Genomic DNA, 16,071 nt, shown 5'->3' on the forward strand with positions numbered 1-16,071 from the left:
CTCTTATTACATGATTGTGATCTTGTGTGTGCTTACTCTGCGTGACTATTGATAATGTATTTGCACCTTGACCCCGGAGTAACCCTGTCTCATTTGGCTGTGTTCATGAGTATTCATATATGGTTAAATGGCAATTAATCTTGAATTGAAATTGAATTAGCTATTCCATTTGCTTGAAAGTACAGCTCAATTTTCTCAGTATACAATATCCAGTTATCTCCTGTGCAATCAAACGCATCTAACTTTCTGATGTAGTCAGCCATTTCTGCTTATTTTTATTAATGATTATTATCACTCGGTACTCACATTGATGTTGTGTGGAGGCTTGAGTGCTTCAAAGACTCCTTCAGGCGATGCCAGCTCAGGCATATATGTTGGAACAGCTGTGATCGCGATGCCAGACGAAGATTGATTCAACCTCTGCTCCCCAACAGACAGACTAGCATCTGCCCCTCCCAGGCCACAGTTCAAATTAGAAGTGTGAATGCCATACAAAACAACAAAAACGACAACTCACTATTTATGAACTGGTGAATTTAGTCCGTTTTCTGCCATTTATTTTAACTCAGCTGTTTCTGCCCCTTCCCGAAGAAGTACGTACTGCGCTTCTTTTTTTTTAAACTCTGTCATCTCGCTGAATAGTTTGGTAGTCATCCAGGTTCCTTTAAAACTCCAAAACCTAAAACTAATGAGAGAAAGATACAGAGCTGGGAGTAACTGTATATGTTTTATTTTTTCCTTTAGCGAGGTGTGCATGTATGACAAAGTGTCGTGATGACGTATGCCATTCATGTACTTTTACATATACCCGGTAATGAATTATTTAAGTGAACAAGAATGCTTAACCAAACAGTATATTTACAATATTACTTAAGTATCACTGAAGTATTAAATACATACAAAAAGTGCCATTTAATTGTCCTGTTACGGACACTTCCTATCACTTTACTAATGATTGAAAGTGAACTCGTTTTATAGTAATAGGCCAGATTTAATTTGTCCTGTTTTTTGTGAGCCAGACATAATTGGCTGATTTTTCATGAGTTGAATGCTAGTGTTGTGACTGTATTTGAGAATCTTGGCTGGAAACACAGCCAGTCTGCAGTGCAGCCCTTCCACCTATTACACTCAGGAGGTTCCCTAGTTCCATCAGCCTTGCTGTGTACAGTGCCTTCAGCTTTTCCATGGTTTCACTTGGAGTGACTCTGGTCAGTTCACGGTGGGCATTTATAATATTTATGATTTCAAGAGGAAGTCAAGATGAATCATCCTCTTGGCTCTACCAGATTAAAATGGTTGCAAATTCATCAACCTTTTGGTACTCATGTGCTGTGTTCTGCTATTGCTGAAGGTGGAGATATTTTCAGACTCTCTATTTGCCATTTGTTTAATTGTTCACCACCATTGATGAGCCAATATGACAGGGCTACAGAAGTTTGCTTGGCTCTGTTGACTGTGAGATCACTTTGCTTTATCTATGGCATGCTACTTTCATTCTTTAGCTGCATACATGGCCTGCAGTTCCCTGTGTAGTTTCTGGTTTGTCCTTCTGAACCTGGCAGCAGAAGGGGGAGTATGCTGTGCCGTGCAGTTGCAAATTGATGGTTCACAGTGTTTCATGGATGCCTAACTTCGAGCTGCTAAGAGTTGGTTCACTCACCACCTGCGACTGTTCCAGATTGAATTATACTGTAATGTAATTCAAGGAAGATTGAGATCAGTGAAATGCAAAATAAAGTCATAAAATTTAAAGCTGGCAATTTGCAGAGGTTTGATAGGTGATGTGGCTAAGATATATTCCAAAAATATGAGCAGACCATCACAAAATGCATTTGAGAGGGTCTAACAATCTTTGTTTATTTATATAATTCAGACCCATGCAATGTTTACACACTGAGTCAATATTTGGAACTTTTAGTTCTGAATCAGTCTTGTCATTTTAAATGCAAGACTCTTGATACTCCATTAATTTTTGCTAGTGATTTTTCTTGGAAATCTAAATCCTATTTTTTGTATTTGTCAGTTTACTAACATGTTTTAGAAAATTGTTGGTTAGTAGAAGAAAACTTTAATGAATGGTCCAGAAATTGTATCCCAAAACCAATGTCACAGATGTTGACCAGCAATTGCAAGTCCATTGAAACATTTTCTGGGGGTTTCTGGAAAAGATTAAGCAAGTCTTTTTATTCTGAGTAGGAACAAGCTTAAGTGATTGTTCCACAAAGGCTTTCACAAAACACTCTGTATGTAAAGTATCACATTTTCAAAAACCTACGGCCAACTATCCAATGCGGAGTATATTGGTTAGAGTGAATAAATTTAGCAGTCAAACAAGAACGGAAAGTGCTGTCAACAGAATTGGTGTTTCAGGTTGAGGTCTCTTCATCAGAATGGATAATGAGGATCTTTAACTTGAACAGTATTTTGTTTTGTACTTAAGATTTCTGGTGCTTGCAGTTTTTTTTTAACTGATTTTTCGATTGTAGATCAAACTGAACTACAACTAGACTTGATCTTACTGCCTGTTTCCCTGTGCCTCAGTGCAGGTGACAGAAATAAACCTGCTTACCAAGTTGTAGGTATGTGCCTTGAAGATGAACAGGAGAAATTTGATTATATAATCCGTCATAGAAACAAAAGGACTTGACAGCGCAAGGTGAAACCGTTCATAGCTCTCATTAACCTTGTCTTCCTAAAGTTACTACAATATTTTTATTTGATTGTGGATGCAAGTTTCTACATATTCTGAAACAGTATATAATAAATAAATCAGGATGTCCACCAATCAGGAATATTCGTAGCTAAATCTGACAATGCCACAAAAACAGCTGAATTTTATTCCTTTTCCAGGATGCAGTTGGAAGATACAATGGTTTAAATATTTAGGTTGCATACAATTAATGGAACATTCAAAAGTATACTCTTTTATTTTTAACATCTGTTGATACTGATCTGTTTGTACAAGAATTCATAGTCACGATTCAGCTCATACTAATTGTTGTATATACCTGTCAACCTGTCAATTGATCTTAGTTGAGGGACATTAAAAGTGTAATCTCTTTTTAAATGGGACATTTTGTAAGGAGCTCCATTTTTTTTGGTTATTCTGCAATGTTCACACATTCCCCCTTAGTCTCTATGCAGCAGAAGTTTCAGCAGATTTTATTTGATGTCCTCAGTGATTTACAACTTAATTTATGGAACTTAATGGAATTGGTCTGTAAATTTAAATATTAACTATTTTTTATTATCATAATATAGTTTACTTCTGTTCAAAATGCATCATTGCTGTTTCCCATTGTCATGGAGTTTCTTAAGAATTCCCTTTGTTTGTAAGCCAGAGTTTGAAATTTAGTTTCTTCTGTCTAAATAATGAAGGCTCCTTCACATGACTAAGAAACAGTGTAATGAAACTATGAACATTTATTATTTTGAAATTTTCATAACATGACATCAGCTGATACAAATCAAAGGAAATGTAATAGCATTTATCTTCACATGCTAATTAATGATTTCCAAAAAATGGTTGAAGTTGAATGTTGGTGTCAGGAAGGCAGGGCTCCTTCTTTCTTGTAGTACAGGTGTCGACAATCTGGGTTTGTCTGGAGTGGCCAGGATTAAGATGGTTAGTAATGGCTAAATTGACAGAGCAGTTGATAGTGAGAAGGAAATCTTTGGGCAGCTATAAGATGCTCGTGGTTGGTTAGGTGGCAGAAAGGAGATAACAGGAGCAATATCAGATTATGGTTTGTTGCCTCCCGGGTGCCAGGGTTCGGGATGTCTCTGACTGGGTGCACGACATCCTGGTACGAGAGGGAAAGCAACCAGAAGTCGTGATACATGTTGGGACCAACGACATAGGCAGGAAGAGGGATGAGGTCCTGAAGTGTGAGTTTCGGGAACTAGGCAGAAGGCTGAAGAACAGGACCTCAAGGGTGGCGTTCTCAGGATTGCTGCCAGTGCTACGTGACAGTGATGGTAAGAATTGGAGGAGATGGCAGTTGAATGCGTGGCTGAGGAGTTGGCGCAGGGAGCAGGGTCTTAGATTTTTAGATCATTGGGATCTCTTCTGGGGAAGGTGGGACCCGTACAGATTGGATGGGTTGCACCTGAACTCGAGGGGGAGCAATATCCTTGCAGGTAGGTTTGCTAGTGTGGTTCGGGAGGGTTTAAACTAATTTGCAAGGGGGATGGGACCCAGAGCGATAGAGCAGTGAAAGAAGTGCATTGAGTAAAGCCAGATCTAACATATAGAGAGGCTTTGAGGAAAGAGAAGCAGAATAAACGGTGTAAAGACAGTAAGGTAGAAGGGCTGAAATGTGTGTACCTCAATGCAAGAAGCATCAGGAACAAAGGTGATGAACTGAGAGCTTGGATACATACATGGAATTATGATGTGGTGGCCATTACAGAGACTTAGCTGGTGCCAGGGCAGGAATGGATTCTCAATATTCCTGGATTTCAGTGCTTTAAAAGGTATAGCGAGGGTGGAAAAAGGGGAGGAGGGGTGGCATTACTGGTCAGGGATACTATTACAGCTACAGAAAGGGTGGGTAATGTAGCAGGATCCTCTTTTGAGTCAATATGGGTGGAAGTCAGGAACAGGAAGGGAGCAGTTACTCTATTGGGGGTATTCTATAGGCCCCCTGGTAGCAGCAGAGATACAGAGGAGCAGATTGGGAGGCAGATTTTGGAAAGGTGCAAAAATAACAGGGTTGTTATCATGGGTGACTTTAACTTCCCTAATATTGATTGGCACCTGATTAGTTCCAAGGGTTTAGATGGGGCAGAGTTTGTTAAGTGTGTCCAGGACAGATTCCTGTCACAGTATGTGGACAGGCCGACCAGGGGAATGCCATACTAGATCTAGTACTAGGTAATGAACTGGGTCAGGTCACAGATCTCTCAGTGGGTGAGCATCTGGGGGACAGTGACCACCACTCCCTGGCCTTTAGCATTATTATGGAAAAGGATAGAATCAGAGAACACAGGAAAATTTTTAATTGGGGAAAGGCAAATTATGAGGCTATAAGGCTAGAACTTGCGGGTGTGAATTGGGATGATGTTTTTGCAGGGAAATGTACTATGGACATGTGGTCGATGTTTAGAGATCTCTTGCGGGATGTTAGGGATAAATTTGTCCCGGTGAGGAAGATAAAGAATGGTAGGGTGAAGGAACCATGGGTGACAAGTGAGGTGGAAAATCTAGTCAGGTGGAAGAAGGCAGCATACATGAGGTTTAGGAAGCAAGGATCAGATGGGTCTATTGAGGAATATAGGGAAGCAAGAAAGGAGCTTAAGAAGGGGCTGAGAAGAGCAAGAAGGGGGCATGAGAAGGCCTTGGCGAGTAGGGTAAAGGAAAACCCCAAGGCATTCTTCAATTATGTGAAGATAAAAAGGATGACAGGAGTGAAGGTAGGACTGATTAGAGATAAAGGTGGGAAGATGTGCCTGGAGGCTGTGGAAGTGAGCGAGGTCCTCAATGAATACTTCTCTTCGGTATTCATCAATGAAAGGGAACTTGATGATGGTGAGGACAATATGAGTGAGGTTGATGTTCTGGAGCATGTTGATGTTAAGGGAGAGGAGGTGTTGGAGTTGTTAAAATACATTAGGACAGATAAGTCCCTGGGGCCTGACGGAATATTCCCCAGGCTGCTCCACGAGGCGAGAGAAGAGATTGCTGAGCCTCTGGCTCGGACCCTTATGTCCTCGTTGTCCACGGGAATGGTACCGGAGGATTGGAGGGAGGCAAATGTCGTCCCCTTGTTCAAAAAAGGTAGTAGGGATAGTCCAGGTAATTATAGACCAGTGAGCCTTATGTCTGTGGTGGGAAAGTTGTTGGAAAAGATTCTCAGAGATAGGATCTATAGGCATTTAGAGAATCATGGTCTGATCAGGGACAGTCAGCATGGCTTTGTGAAGGGCAGATCGTGTCTAACAAGCCTGATAGAGTTCTTTGAGGAAGTGGCCAGGCATATAGATGAGGGTAGTGCAGTGGATTTTAGTAAGGCATTTGACAAGGTTCCACACGGTAGGCTTATTCAGAAAGTCAGAAGGCATGGGATTCAGGGAAGTTTGGCCAGGTGGATTCAGAATTCGCTTGCCTGCAGAAGGCAGAGGGCCGTGGTGGAGGGAGTACATTTGGATTGAGGATTGTGACTAGTGGTGTCCCACAAGGATCTGTTCTGGGACCTCTGCTTTTCGTGATTTTTATTAACGACCAGGATGTGAGGGTAGAAGGGTGGGTTGGCAAGTTTGCAAATGATACAAAGGTTGGTGGTGTAGGTAGTGTAGAGGATTGTCAAAGATTGCAGAGAGACATTGATAGGATGCAGGAGTGGGCTGAGAAGTGGCAGATGGACTTCAACCCAGAGAAGTGTGAGGTGGTACACTTTGGAAGGACAAACTCCAAGGCAGAGTACAAAGTAAATGGCAGGATACTTGGTAGTGTGGAGGAGCAGAGGGATCTCAGGGTACATGTCCACAGATCCCTGAAAGTTGCCTCACAGGTGGATAGGGTAGTTAAGAAAGCTTATGGTGTGTTAGGTTTCATAAGTCAAGGGATAGAGTTTAAGAGTCACGATGTAATGATGCAGCTCTATAAATCTCTGGTTAGGCCGCACTTGGAGTACTGTGTCCAGTTCTGGTCACCTCACTATAGGAAGGATGTGGAAGCATTGGAAAGGGTACAGAGGAGATTTACCAGGATGCTGCCTGGTTTAGAAAGTATGCATTATGATCAGAGATTAAGGGAGCTAGGGCTTTACTCTTTGGAGAGAAGGAAGATGAGAGGAGACATGATAGAGGTGTATAAGATAATAAGAGGAATAGATAGAGTGGATAGCCAGCACCTCTTCCCCAGGGCACCACTGCTCAATACAAGAGGACATGGCTTTACGGTAAGGGGTGGGAAGTTCAAGGGGGATATTAGAGGATGGTTTTTTACTCAGAGTGTGGTTGGTGCGTGGAATGCACTGCCTGAGTTAGTGGTGGAGGCAGATACACTAGTGAAGTTTAAGAGACTACTAGACAGGTATATGGAGGAATTTAAGGTGGGGGCTCATATGGGAGGTAGGGTTTGAGGGTCGGCACAACATTGTGGGCTGAAGGGCCTGTACTGTGCTGTACTATTCTATGTTCTATGTTCTATTATTGCTAAGTGAGTGTTGTGTATAAATCTGATCACCTCACAAGAGGAAGGAACTATTAACAGTAAAGAAGGTGAAGAAGAGATTTTTGACAATATTGCCATAAATTCAAGTTCCAATTTATGAGGAGAAACCAACAAGGCTGGGGTGGTTTCGAACAAAGGAGGATGCAGAGCAATTTATTGTGATGAGTAGAAGTGGCAGACAGGAAGGATGGATTTCCCTTGGCACACAGATTAATAGCCATGCCATGGTAATTGATACAAGGTAATTGATAAGTGGTTAATTACTTGTCCTATCAAAAAGATGGTGAAGATCTCTAACTCTGCTGATGTAAAGATGTTTGTTATAACTATTAATAAAATTAATTCATGTGGGTTTCTTTAGTAAGAACAATCATAGCAACAAACTTAACTGAAAAGTAAATAGGTCACAATGGGTAGTCATTAAATCATTAGATGTCCCACTTGAATTACAAATATTCATATCTAAACTGTTTCATTTGTCTCATCTTAATGTATTGCATTACAATATAAAAGACAAATTATTGGAAACATTTTCTTTTTTTATAAATGCATTGTACTAAAACTGCTGATAGTTAATTTTGCTTTAGTGCCTGAACTGTGGTTTCATTGATTGAGTGAGTCTGTTGGAAGATTTTATATCAGTAGGTACTTTGACTAAACAGGGAAGGAAACAATAGTGAAAGGCTGTCTTTCAGACTGAGGAGAAGTGTAAGGTCGAATTACCCAGGGCTCACACTCTGGCCACTCCTTTTCTAATTTTATGGATGACCCAAAACCTGTAGACTTGTTAAGTGAATTATGAGAAGGATTGTAATTGAGTCCAAGGACAAGCAGGTGAAATGGGGCATGTTACATTTTTATAGGAAGAATGAGGAGGAAGAAATTAGAGGGCATCGTTCTTAAAAGGATAAAGAAATGCTGTGATCTAGAGGTGCATGAACATGGTTCTTTGCAATTTGCAGGACAGTTGACAAAATAGTTTTTAAAAAAGCCTATGGTGTCCTGGCCTTTGCAAGTAGAAGGGTAGAGAACAAGAGTAAAGAAGACATGTTGAACCTTGGAATAACACTGGTTGGGCTACAACTGGTCTACTGTACTAGTTCTGGGCACTTCAACTTGGGCAAAATGCAGAGGCTTTGCAGAAGGTATAAGAAATTAACTAAAATTTCAGGACTGAAGAAGCTGGAATGTTTCCCCGTGGAGAAAAGTGTTAGAGGTCTGTTGTGTCCATTTGAAATCATGAAGGGTATAAGCAGAGTGATTTTGAATGATGATGAAATGATTGTACCTAACATTTGGTGGTGGACCAAATTAATGAAAAGAATCTGGCATTGCCATGGGTCTCACAACTTTTCTGATCTAATGCCTTATACCATGCATATTTTACCCTGCATATTTATGCTCTGTATAGATGTTTCAGTGAATTATACATGAATAATAGATGCACATAATTGGTTGTCAACACAAAGCAATTTAAATTCACTTCACCTTTTTAAAAAAAAATGATGATTTGTCCTTTTTTTTATTCATCACTTAATGGGCTGGGTTTCTCAAGTTAGTGCTGGCAGTTCCAAACAAAAGTGCCACTGTTCAGCTATTTCAGCTGTGGGACTTTTGTGCATGCATCAGCAGACATTATCCCAGCCTTTCTGATGGATATAGGACATTTGACGAGTCTAGCAACAGAATCCAGTTTGGCTGGGATTCCTGGAATTCTACTGATGAAGCCACTCTTCAATCCTATTTCAACGTTGATTGCAGAACTGTGGGTCATCGTGCAAGTGAATGAAAAGTTTTAATGATTTTGATTTAGTTAATGTTTTTAATTACGGTTGAATTATTTTTAGATGACTAAACATAATTTTCATTTTTTAATACTTCTGTTTTAATTATTTGCTTCAATGAATAATAGACGTTGCCTTGTAATGGTATTCAGCTCCCAACCCTTTGTTCACATAAATGAGTATTACAACCAGGGGTTTTGGTCAATTTAACTGAGAATTTTTATTTGTGAATCTCAATGTCCTTTTTTTTTCCACAGTAGAGCCCAAAAAATACAGAAAACTGTAAAGCATGAAAAACTAAAAATTCAAAAACGGAAAAGTATTCATCCGTTGAGCCTCCTCTCGTAGCTATTACAGTCAGTAGTCTTTTTGGACAAGTCTCTATTAGTTTTGCACAATGTCATGGAGCAAACTTTACCCATTTCCTCCTGCAAAATTGCTGAAGCTGTGCCAGGTTAGTTGGGGAGCGGTGGTGAACAGCAGCCTTGCCAGGGGTGTTCAGTCGGATTAAGCTTAGGACTCTAAATGGGCTACTCAAGGACGACATCAGTGTTCTTCATTCGAAGCCACTCCATGGTTGCTCTGGCAGTGTGCTTTGTGTCATTGTCCTGCTGAAAGATGAAATTCCTCCTCAGTTCAAGCTTTCGGACAGAGGCAGGTTTGCTCTATATCCAGGATCGCTCTATATTTAGCAGCCTTCATCTTCCCATCAATCCTGACCAGATTTCCAATCCCTGCTGCAGCAAAGCATCCCCATAGTATGATGCTACCTCCACCATACTTTACAATAGGGATGATATTACCTGGCTGATGAGCAGTATAAGATTTATGCTTAGCGTTGAGGCTAAGAGCTCCACTTTAGTCTCATCCAATCACTAGATCTTGTTTCACATCTTTACAGTATCTTCTAAGTGTCACTTTGCAAAGTGTTTACAGCAAGGATATGCTTTTTTTTTAGCCGGGGCTTCTTCCTTGCCACTCTTCCCCTTTTGTGCAAGGCTTTAGAGATTGTGGAGCCATGAACTTTATCTCCAGTTATAGCTACTGACTTCTACAGCTCACTTGGAGTGATTGTTGGCATTACAGTAGCCTCTCTTACAAACGCCATTCTTCTTTAGTGACCAAGTTTGGAGAGCTATCCTGACCTAGGCAGTGTGGCCGTGGTTTCATTTTTTATTCCACTTTTTCACAATGGATTACACCGAGCTCCGAGGTATGTTCAGTGCCTTTGAAATGGTCTTGTACCCTTCCCCAGATTTGTAATTCTCCATTATCATTTCCTTGACTTGCCTTCAATGTTCTTTTGTCTTCATTTTGGTGTGGCCTGTTGAAAATCTACCATACTGTTGGACCTTATTGAGAGAGGGCGTATTTATTCAGGTGATCCTCCAATATTGTCCATCTGCAAATTAGGTGAGTTGGTAAGCTAACACCCAGTATTGCACCTGAGGAAAGTTAGCGTAGTAATTACAAAGGGGATGAATACTTTTTCAGCTTCACGGTTTTGGTTGTTAATTTTTAGTAAGTTGCTGACAGGTTTTGAATTTTTTTTTGATTTGACATCATGTCCAATCTTTTGTAGATTAGCTCAATGTATTTTAAATTTTAAAAATGAGACAGTAAAATGTGAAAATAGTAATGGGGGATGAATGCTTTTTCAAGGAACTGTAAGTACTACTAAATAACCCAGGAGCTTGGTTGCCAAAGCCAGGGTGTAGCTTTACCAAATGTCAAAGTGATCAATTAGGTTCAATAGGTGTGGCCTCCTCAGTGAGTCACCATTCAAGCATATCAGTGGAGAATGGGATGCTTTCCCACTGCCTTTAAATCAGGTGAATACAGGAATATACAATGATATACATGATTAATCAATACACATAGTAGATCAGAAGAAATATGCCAAGACAGATTATTGTAAACTAATATCGATTTTTATTACATTTTTTGATCTAAATTAATGAAGAAAATTGGGTGTTTTTCTGCACAAAAATATCCATTTTTCAGCTGACTTTGAGGTAAAACCACTTCAAATATCCAATAATGATTTGAGTCAAAATTTATTTCATGTCTTTTTCAGGTGCTTGGCTGCATAGTGGATTGGGCATTGTACAAAAGGAAGGGGATTATTTCACTTGGACGTATTTCGCTCCACAGTTGGGTTACTGGATTGCAGCCATGTCTCCTCAAAGCCCTGGTAAATAAATATTATTATGATTATGATCACATTTGAGGATTGCTACAGGTGTTTGGGAGTTGAAAGTGGTATACTAAAACAGTGACATGGATAATAAATTTATGCATTACCGTTCAGTCTTAGGACAAGTATACCCAGAATCAGGATTTCACCCTTTTTGGTGTGCTAAGTGCCTGCTATGTATGTCCTAACATTGAAAAACAGTGGGCACTTAGCACAAAACACATAATTTTGCACAACTTAAGTGTAAAATCAAAGTGCAATGGGCCCAATTTCCAAGCACAAATGCATTGCAACTAACTCTTAATTATTTTGATTTTAATAAAATTCTATACATTGGCCCTCTACCAGAAAGAAGAAACTATTTTTATATAATACAATGTATTTGTTTTAGGTAATCTGGGTGGTTTTGGAGCCCGCGACATCACTGTCTACCATACTGTCTTCCTGTTGGCCATTCTCGGAGGGATGACCATCATTTTGCTTGTTTTGCTTTGCTTACTCATCTATTATTGCAGGTAAATCCAAAAAGGGAAAACAAAGTGAAGCTGAGCACTTTAAAATACAGCATAGTCCACTTCCAAAGTATGAAACTGATTTTTTAAAATATTTTAATCATAATTTGAGATGTGCTATTTCTTGTGCAATCCTTAAAATATTTATTAAAACCATAAGGTGCTTGAAAGGCTATTTGTTCCACTGCAGTAATTTTCAATTATATTAATGCATTTTGTTCAATATGTTGTACCACAGTGTGGTAGGAAATTGCTCCATACTGTGATTCTTCATTCAATGAATGCCCAATTTCAGCCATGCTCTCAGGGAAACATCTGTTAGCTGCGAAATTGTTTGGATTGGGAGATTAAAATACAGTGCGAAGAAAAAAGGGTAATATACCATTTTGTATATTTAAAAAGTACGTGTTTATTCATTGTGGTAAACAAAAATTGATGTGAACAATTTAATAAGAAGCTGTTGGGAACACTTAACAGTCTTGGAGATTTTCCTTTAGAAAATTCTTTCCAAATTTATAGAATTTTTATACAATACCTGTTCCAACAATTGATTTTTGCGATAAATTTGGTCAATAGATAATTCCAATCTTCCTCTTCCCTGCTATTAGATTTGTGCTTGCAAGGTATATCTTAAGCTTATATTTTTCTGTACACAAGTCAATGGATTTTTAAATTGTCATGTAACTTTTTCTTGTAAATGCTTGACTTGCTTTTTTTTTTGTGTGTCCATTTGATCTTTTTAATTATGTGAAGACCTTTCCAAAACACACTGAAATATTTTTTCTCCTCTTCTCATCCTACCCATTTATCTTGCAGGAGAAAATGCCTAAAGCCTCGTCTACACCACAGAAAAATTCAGCTGTCCTCTGCACTGGACAGTTCAAAGAAGGACCAGGCAACTTCTATGTCTCCCCTCAATTTAATTAGTGCTGTTCACATGGAACTTGTATCCAACGGAGAGGCTGATGTTCATACACCAATGCTTAAGCCCTTGTATAGTACTTCACGAGAATTCAGTTCAAGAGAAGAATTAATTTCACATCGAGATCCAACTTTGAGAGACGCATTAAAGGACAACTATTGTAGATCTCCTAGAAGTTATCGCCTCAAAATGGCTAGATCAATTGATATTTCTGAAGATCTTGAATCTCCTGTGAGAGAAGAATATCGGAAGAGCTACAACTCTGTCGCTTCCCAGCCACTGTTGGATAAAAGGGATAAAGAAGTTCAAGCTTCAATGAGCCTGTTTACCACTGACAGTAAAAGTAGCATCCGAGCCCCAGATTATCAACTATCATATGTTCCTGACAAAGCACAAAACACTGACAGAAAAGCAACTGATTACATGATGTCTCGGTCCGTTGACCACCTTGAAAGACCAACTGCTTTCCCCCAGCCAGGTCAATTGCTTTGTTGCAGTTCAGCAGATGAGGTGAATGACAATGTTTACAGAAAAGTGCTCCCTACATTAGTCATACCTGCCCATTATATGAAATTGCCTATGGAATATGCATCCACAGGCCAGCCCATGGCTGCCCCAACAGAACAACAGGTAGAGTTGGAGAGGCTTCAGGCAGATCTTTCACTTTCTCACCAACAGTTACATCCACATTCTCAGCAGCAACAGCAAGTGGCACCACAAGCTCTAACACAGCAGCAGCTTCAGGAAGCAGAAGGGGAAGACTGGAGTCCACAGTCCAGTGCCATGTCCGAATCTGTATCTATCCCAGCGACGCTCACTGAAGCTGCAATGGCTCAAATGAATGGTGAAGTGCAACTCTTTACTGAAAAAGCACTGTTGGAACTTGCCGGAGGAAAGCCTCTCCCTCACCCCAGAGCTTGGTTTGTGTCCCTGGATGGCCGTGCCAATGCCCAGGTTAGACATTCATATATTGACTTGCAGAAAGCTGGGAAGAATGGGAGCAACGATGCCAGCTTGGATTCCGGTGTGGATATGAATGAATCAAAGCCCATTCGAAAGGGGAAAGAGGCACGGGAACGGAATCTTTCTGGCAGCGTGACATACACAAGACTGGTGTACGTGGATGACATGGAGCAGAGTGGCAGTGAAAGTGGTACTGCAGTTTGCAGTCCAGAGGATGCTTCAATGAAGCCATTGGAAGGGTCTGCTGAAGAAGGACAGAGCAGCACAACAAAATGTCTACAGAATGAAAACATCCAGAGAATTGAAGAAATTGAAGCATGTCTTCCATCTACTCCAAAACATACTGATGATCAGATGATAAATATTGAAAATGATCGTATTAATGACAATGATCAAATCAATGAGAATGACGATAATGACAGCACAGACCAAGATGAGGATAAAAAGAGCCCTTGGCAGAAACGAGAGGAAAGACCTTTAATCGCATTTAATTTGAAATGATAGCTTATGGGTTTACTTTTGCTGGAGTTTAAAAAAATAAAGTTGCCAAATATTCTTTTATGAAAATGCTTGTTCAGTTTTGAGAACTTCAGATCTTTAAAAATAGCTAAACATGAATATATTTGAAAAAGAACTGTGAATGATGTTCTGATCTTTCTGATAGTGTGGAGAGAGAGTTTCCAAAGCAAATGTTGCTTGAATGAAGACCTATAAGACTGCCAGATGATTATAGCAAGACAAATGTCTTCAGATTTATTTTTTACCATAAATGGCCTACTGTGCAAAATATTCAATTCCATCCCCAGATATTTTACTCAAATATCTCTGTTAATGATGGCAGTTGAAGGATTTCTACTTATTTGTCAGAATTTTACGGTGATAGTGTATTAAAAGATATACATAGATGCTGTGTCCACAGGTATGGAATATTTGAGAAAAAGGCTATGCATTGCTGCTTTTAAAATTTATGTTGCTTAAATCACTTGTCTAATATTTGATGTAAACTATTTTCTTTTAAGATCTTATATTCTATTAGAATTATGTTTAATATTGATAGAACATTTAGCTCCTTGTATGCTGTGAATGACAACACTCAGTGATGGCATAAGCCTTTGAATAAAACCAAACTGTCCTCGTCAAAAAAAAAATCTGGTCCGGTATTCTCCAAGTGCCTTCATGGTTTCCAGTAAGCAAACTCTATTTCAATAGTTCTTATCTCTGGACTCTTGAAATTCTGCTTTTCATAATTGTCAGTTTTTTGACAGTTCTTTAATGATTTGCATGCAATTACCAATCATTTGTGCTTTTTTGTCATGCTTAAAATACAACAGTATACTGTAGGTAGTAATGTGTATTGTATTACTGGTTTGCTGTTGAACTACAGACTAGACTAGAGGACATATAATGAGACATGAAGAAAGTAACCACGACTGGATGTTTTGTAAATATTGTGTGTTTGGCTGCAGTTGAATGTTTTAATTGCTAGCATTTCCAATGTATTTCCAATTGAGATTATTGAGTGGTCAAGAGTGAGTGATCAGTGTGTATAAGCAACATTTTATCTCTCTGTAACATCTTTACAGTGCCAGGATTCCTTTGCTGTACAATCTTTTAGATTGTTTGCTTGTTTCTCCATGGCTATTGCTCAAATAAATCTTGAGTAAAAGGTATATTTCCTTGTTTTTTTATTTTGGAATGTTTCTTGTCACTTTTTATAATCCTTTATTTTAAATTATATAAATAGAAAACCAATTTTTATCTGGCCTTCAGTTTTGTTTTTGTCCTGGATTAAAATGGTTAAATATGAAGTTGTGTTAAGTATTTGCTTACTCAATGACCACTAGTGTTTTTTTTAAAGATTATAATAAATCTGCGCCTGGAATGAAGATGCTGTGTTGTTTTACTGAAGCTGTTTAAAGTATTGTGGGTTAATTATGGATTACATGTTAATGGCTGGAATTGGAGGTGCAGGTAACACCAGGTCTTTGATTTAAGTTGGCATGTGGTATTCACCTGTATCTAAGCAAGAGAATGCTTTTGTACAACACTCTGTCAGCTCTTGTGGAATTGGAATCTGCACAGAGACTGGTGTAATTATGGCTGTTGCATAATTGGCTGCTGTCACTCCAAAGTCTCTACAATCACCTTACAATGTAATGCTTTCCACTTTTCTGATTCAGTGCCACTTCAACAACCCTGAATTTGTTGAACACCAACCTGGGCTAATCAGTTCACATGATTAGCACCCATCACCACTGTCAAGTTGGATTTCTTTTTGTTCTTTGAACATGTTCAGCTTCCCCACTTGAAAGGGATTGAATGCGTCTTCCCGAAGGTTTTTTAACTGGATTCCACTCAATAACCAAACAACTTTTCCTTTTTCCTCCTTTTATTTTTCGCAAGTGAGGCAGTTTGATAGTTTCATCAGCCATTAGCCATTAGACTTTAGTCACTAGTCATTAGGCACTATACATTAGGTGAAAAACTGGCTACCTCTCCGGACTTTGTAGACGGAT

General features: G+C 39.2%; 1 protein-coding gene across 1 annotated transcript in view; it reads left to right on the forward strand.

Annotated features, from left to right (window-relative positions):
• Positions 1–15,430, forward strand: part of fam171a1 (family with sequence similarity 171 member A1) — a 169,898-nt gene extending 154,468 nt beyond the window's left edge. Inside the window, exons 6-8 of the mRNA XM_063044128.1 lie at positions 11,039–11,155; positions 11,550–11,673; positions 12,487–15,430. Of these exons, the coding sequence (XP_062900198.1) occupies positions 11,039–11,155; positions 11,550–11,673; positions 12,487–14,056 (1,811 nt within the window). The 3' untranslated portion in view covers positions 14,057–15,430. The remainder of the gene's footprint in view (positions 1–11,038; positions 11,156–11,549; positions 11,674–12,486) is intronic.
• The last annotated feature ends 641 nt before the right edge of the window (positions 15,431–16,071 follow it).

The sequence above is a fragment of the Mobula hypostoma genome, chromosome 3 (assembly GCF_963921235.1).
Source record: "Mobula hypostoma chromosome 3, sMobHyp1.1, whole genome shotgun sequence".
Lineage (NCBI taxonomy): Eukaryota > Metazoa > Chordata > Chondrichthyes > Myliobatiformes > Myliobatidae > Mobula > Mobula hypostoma.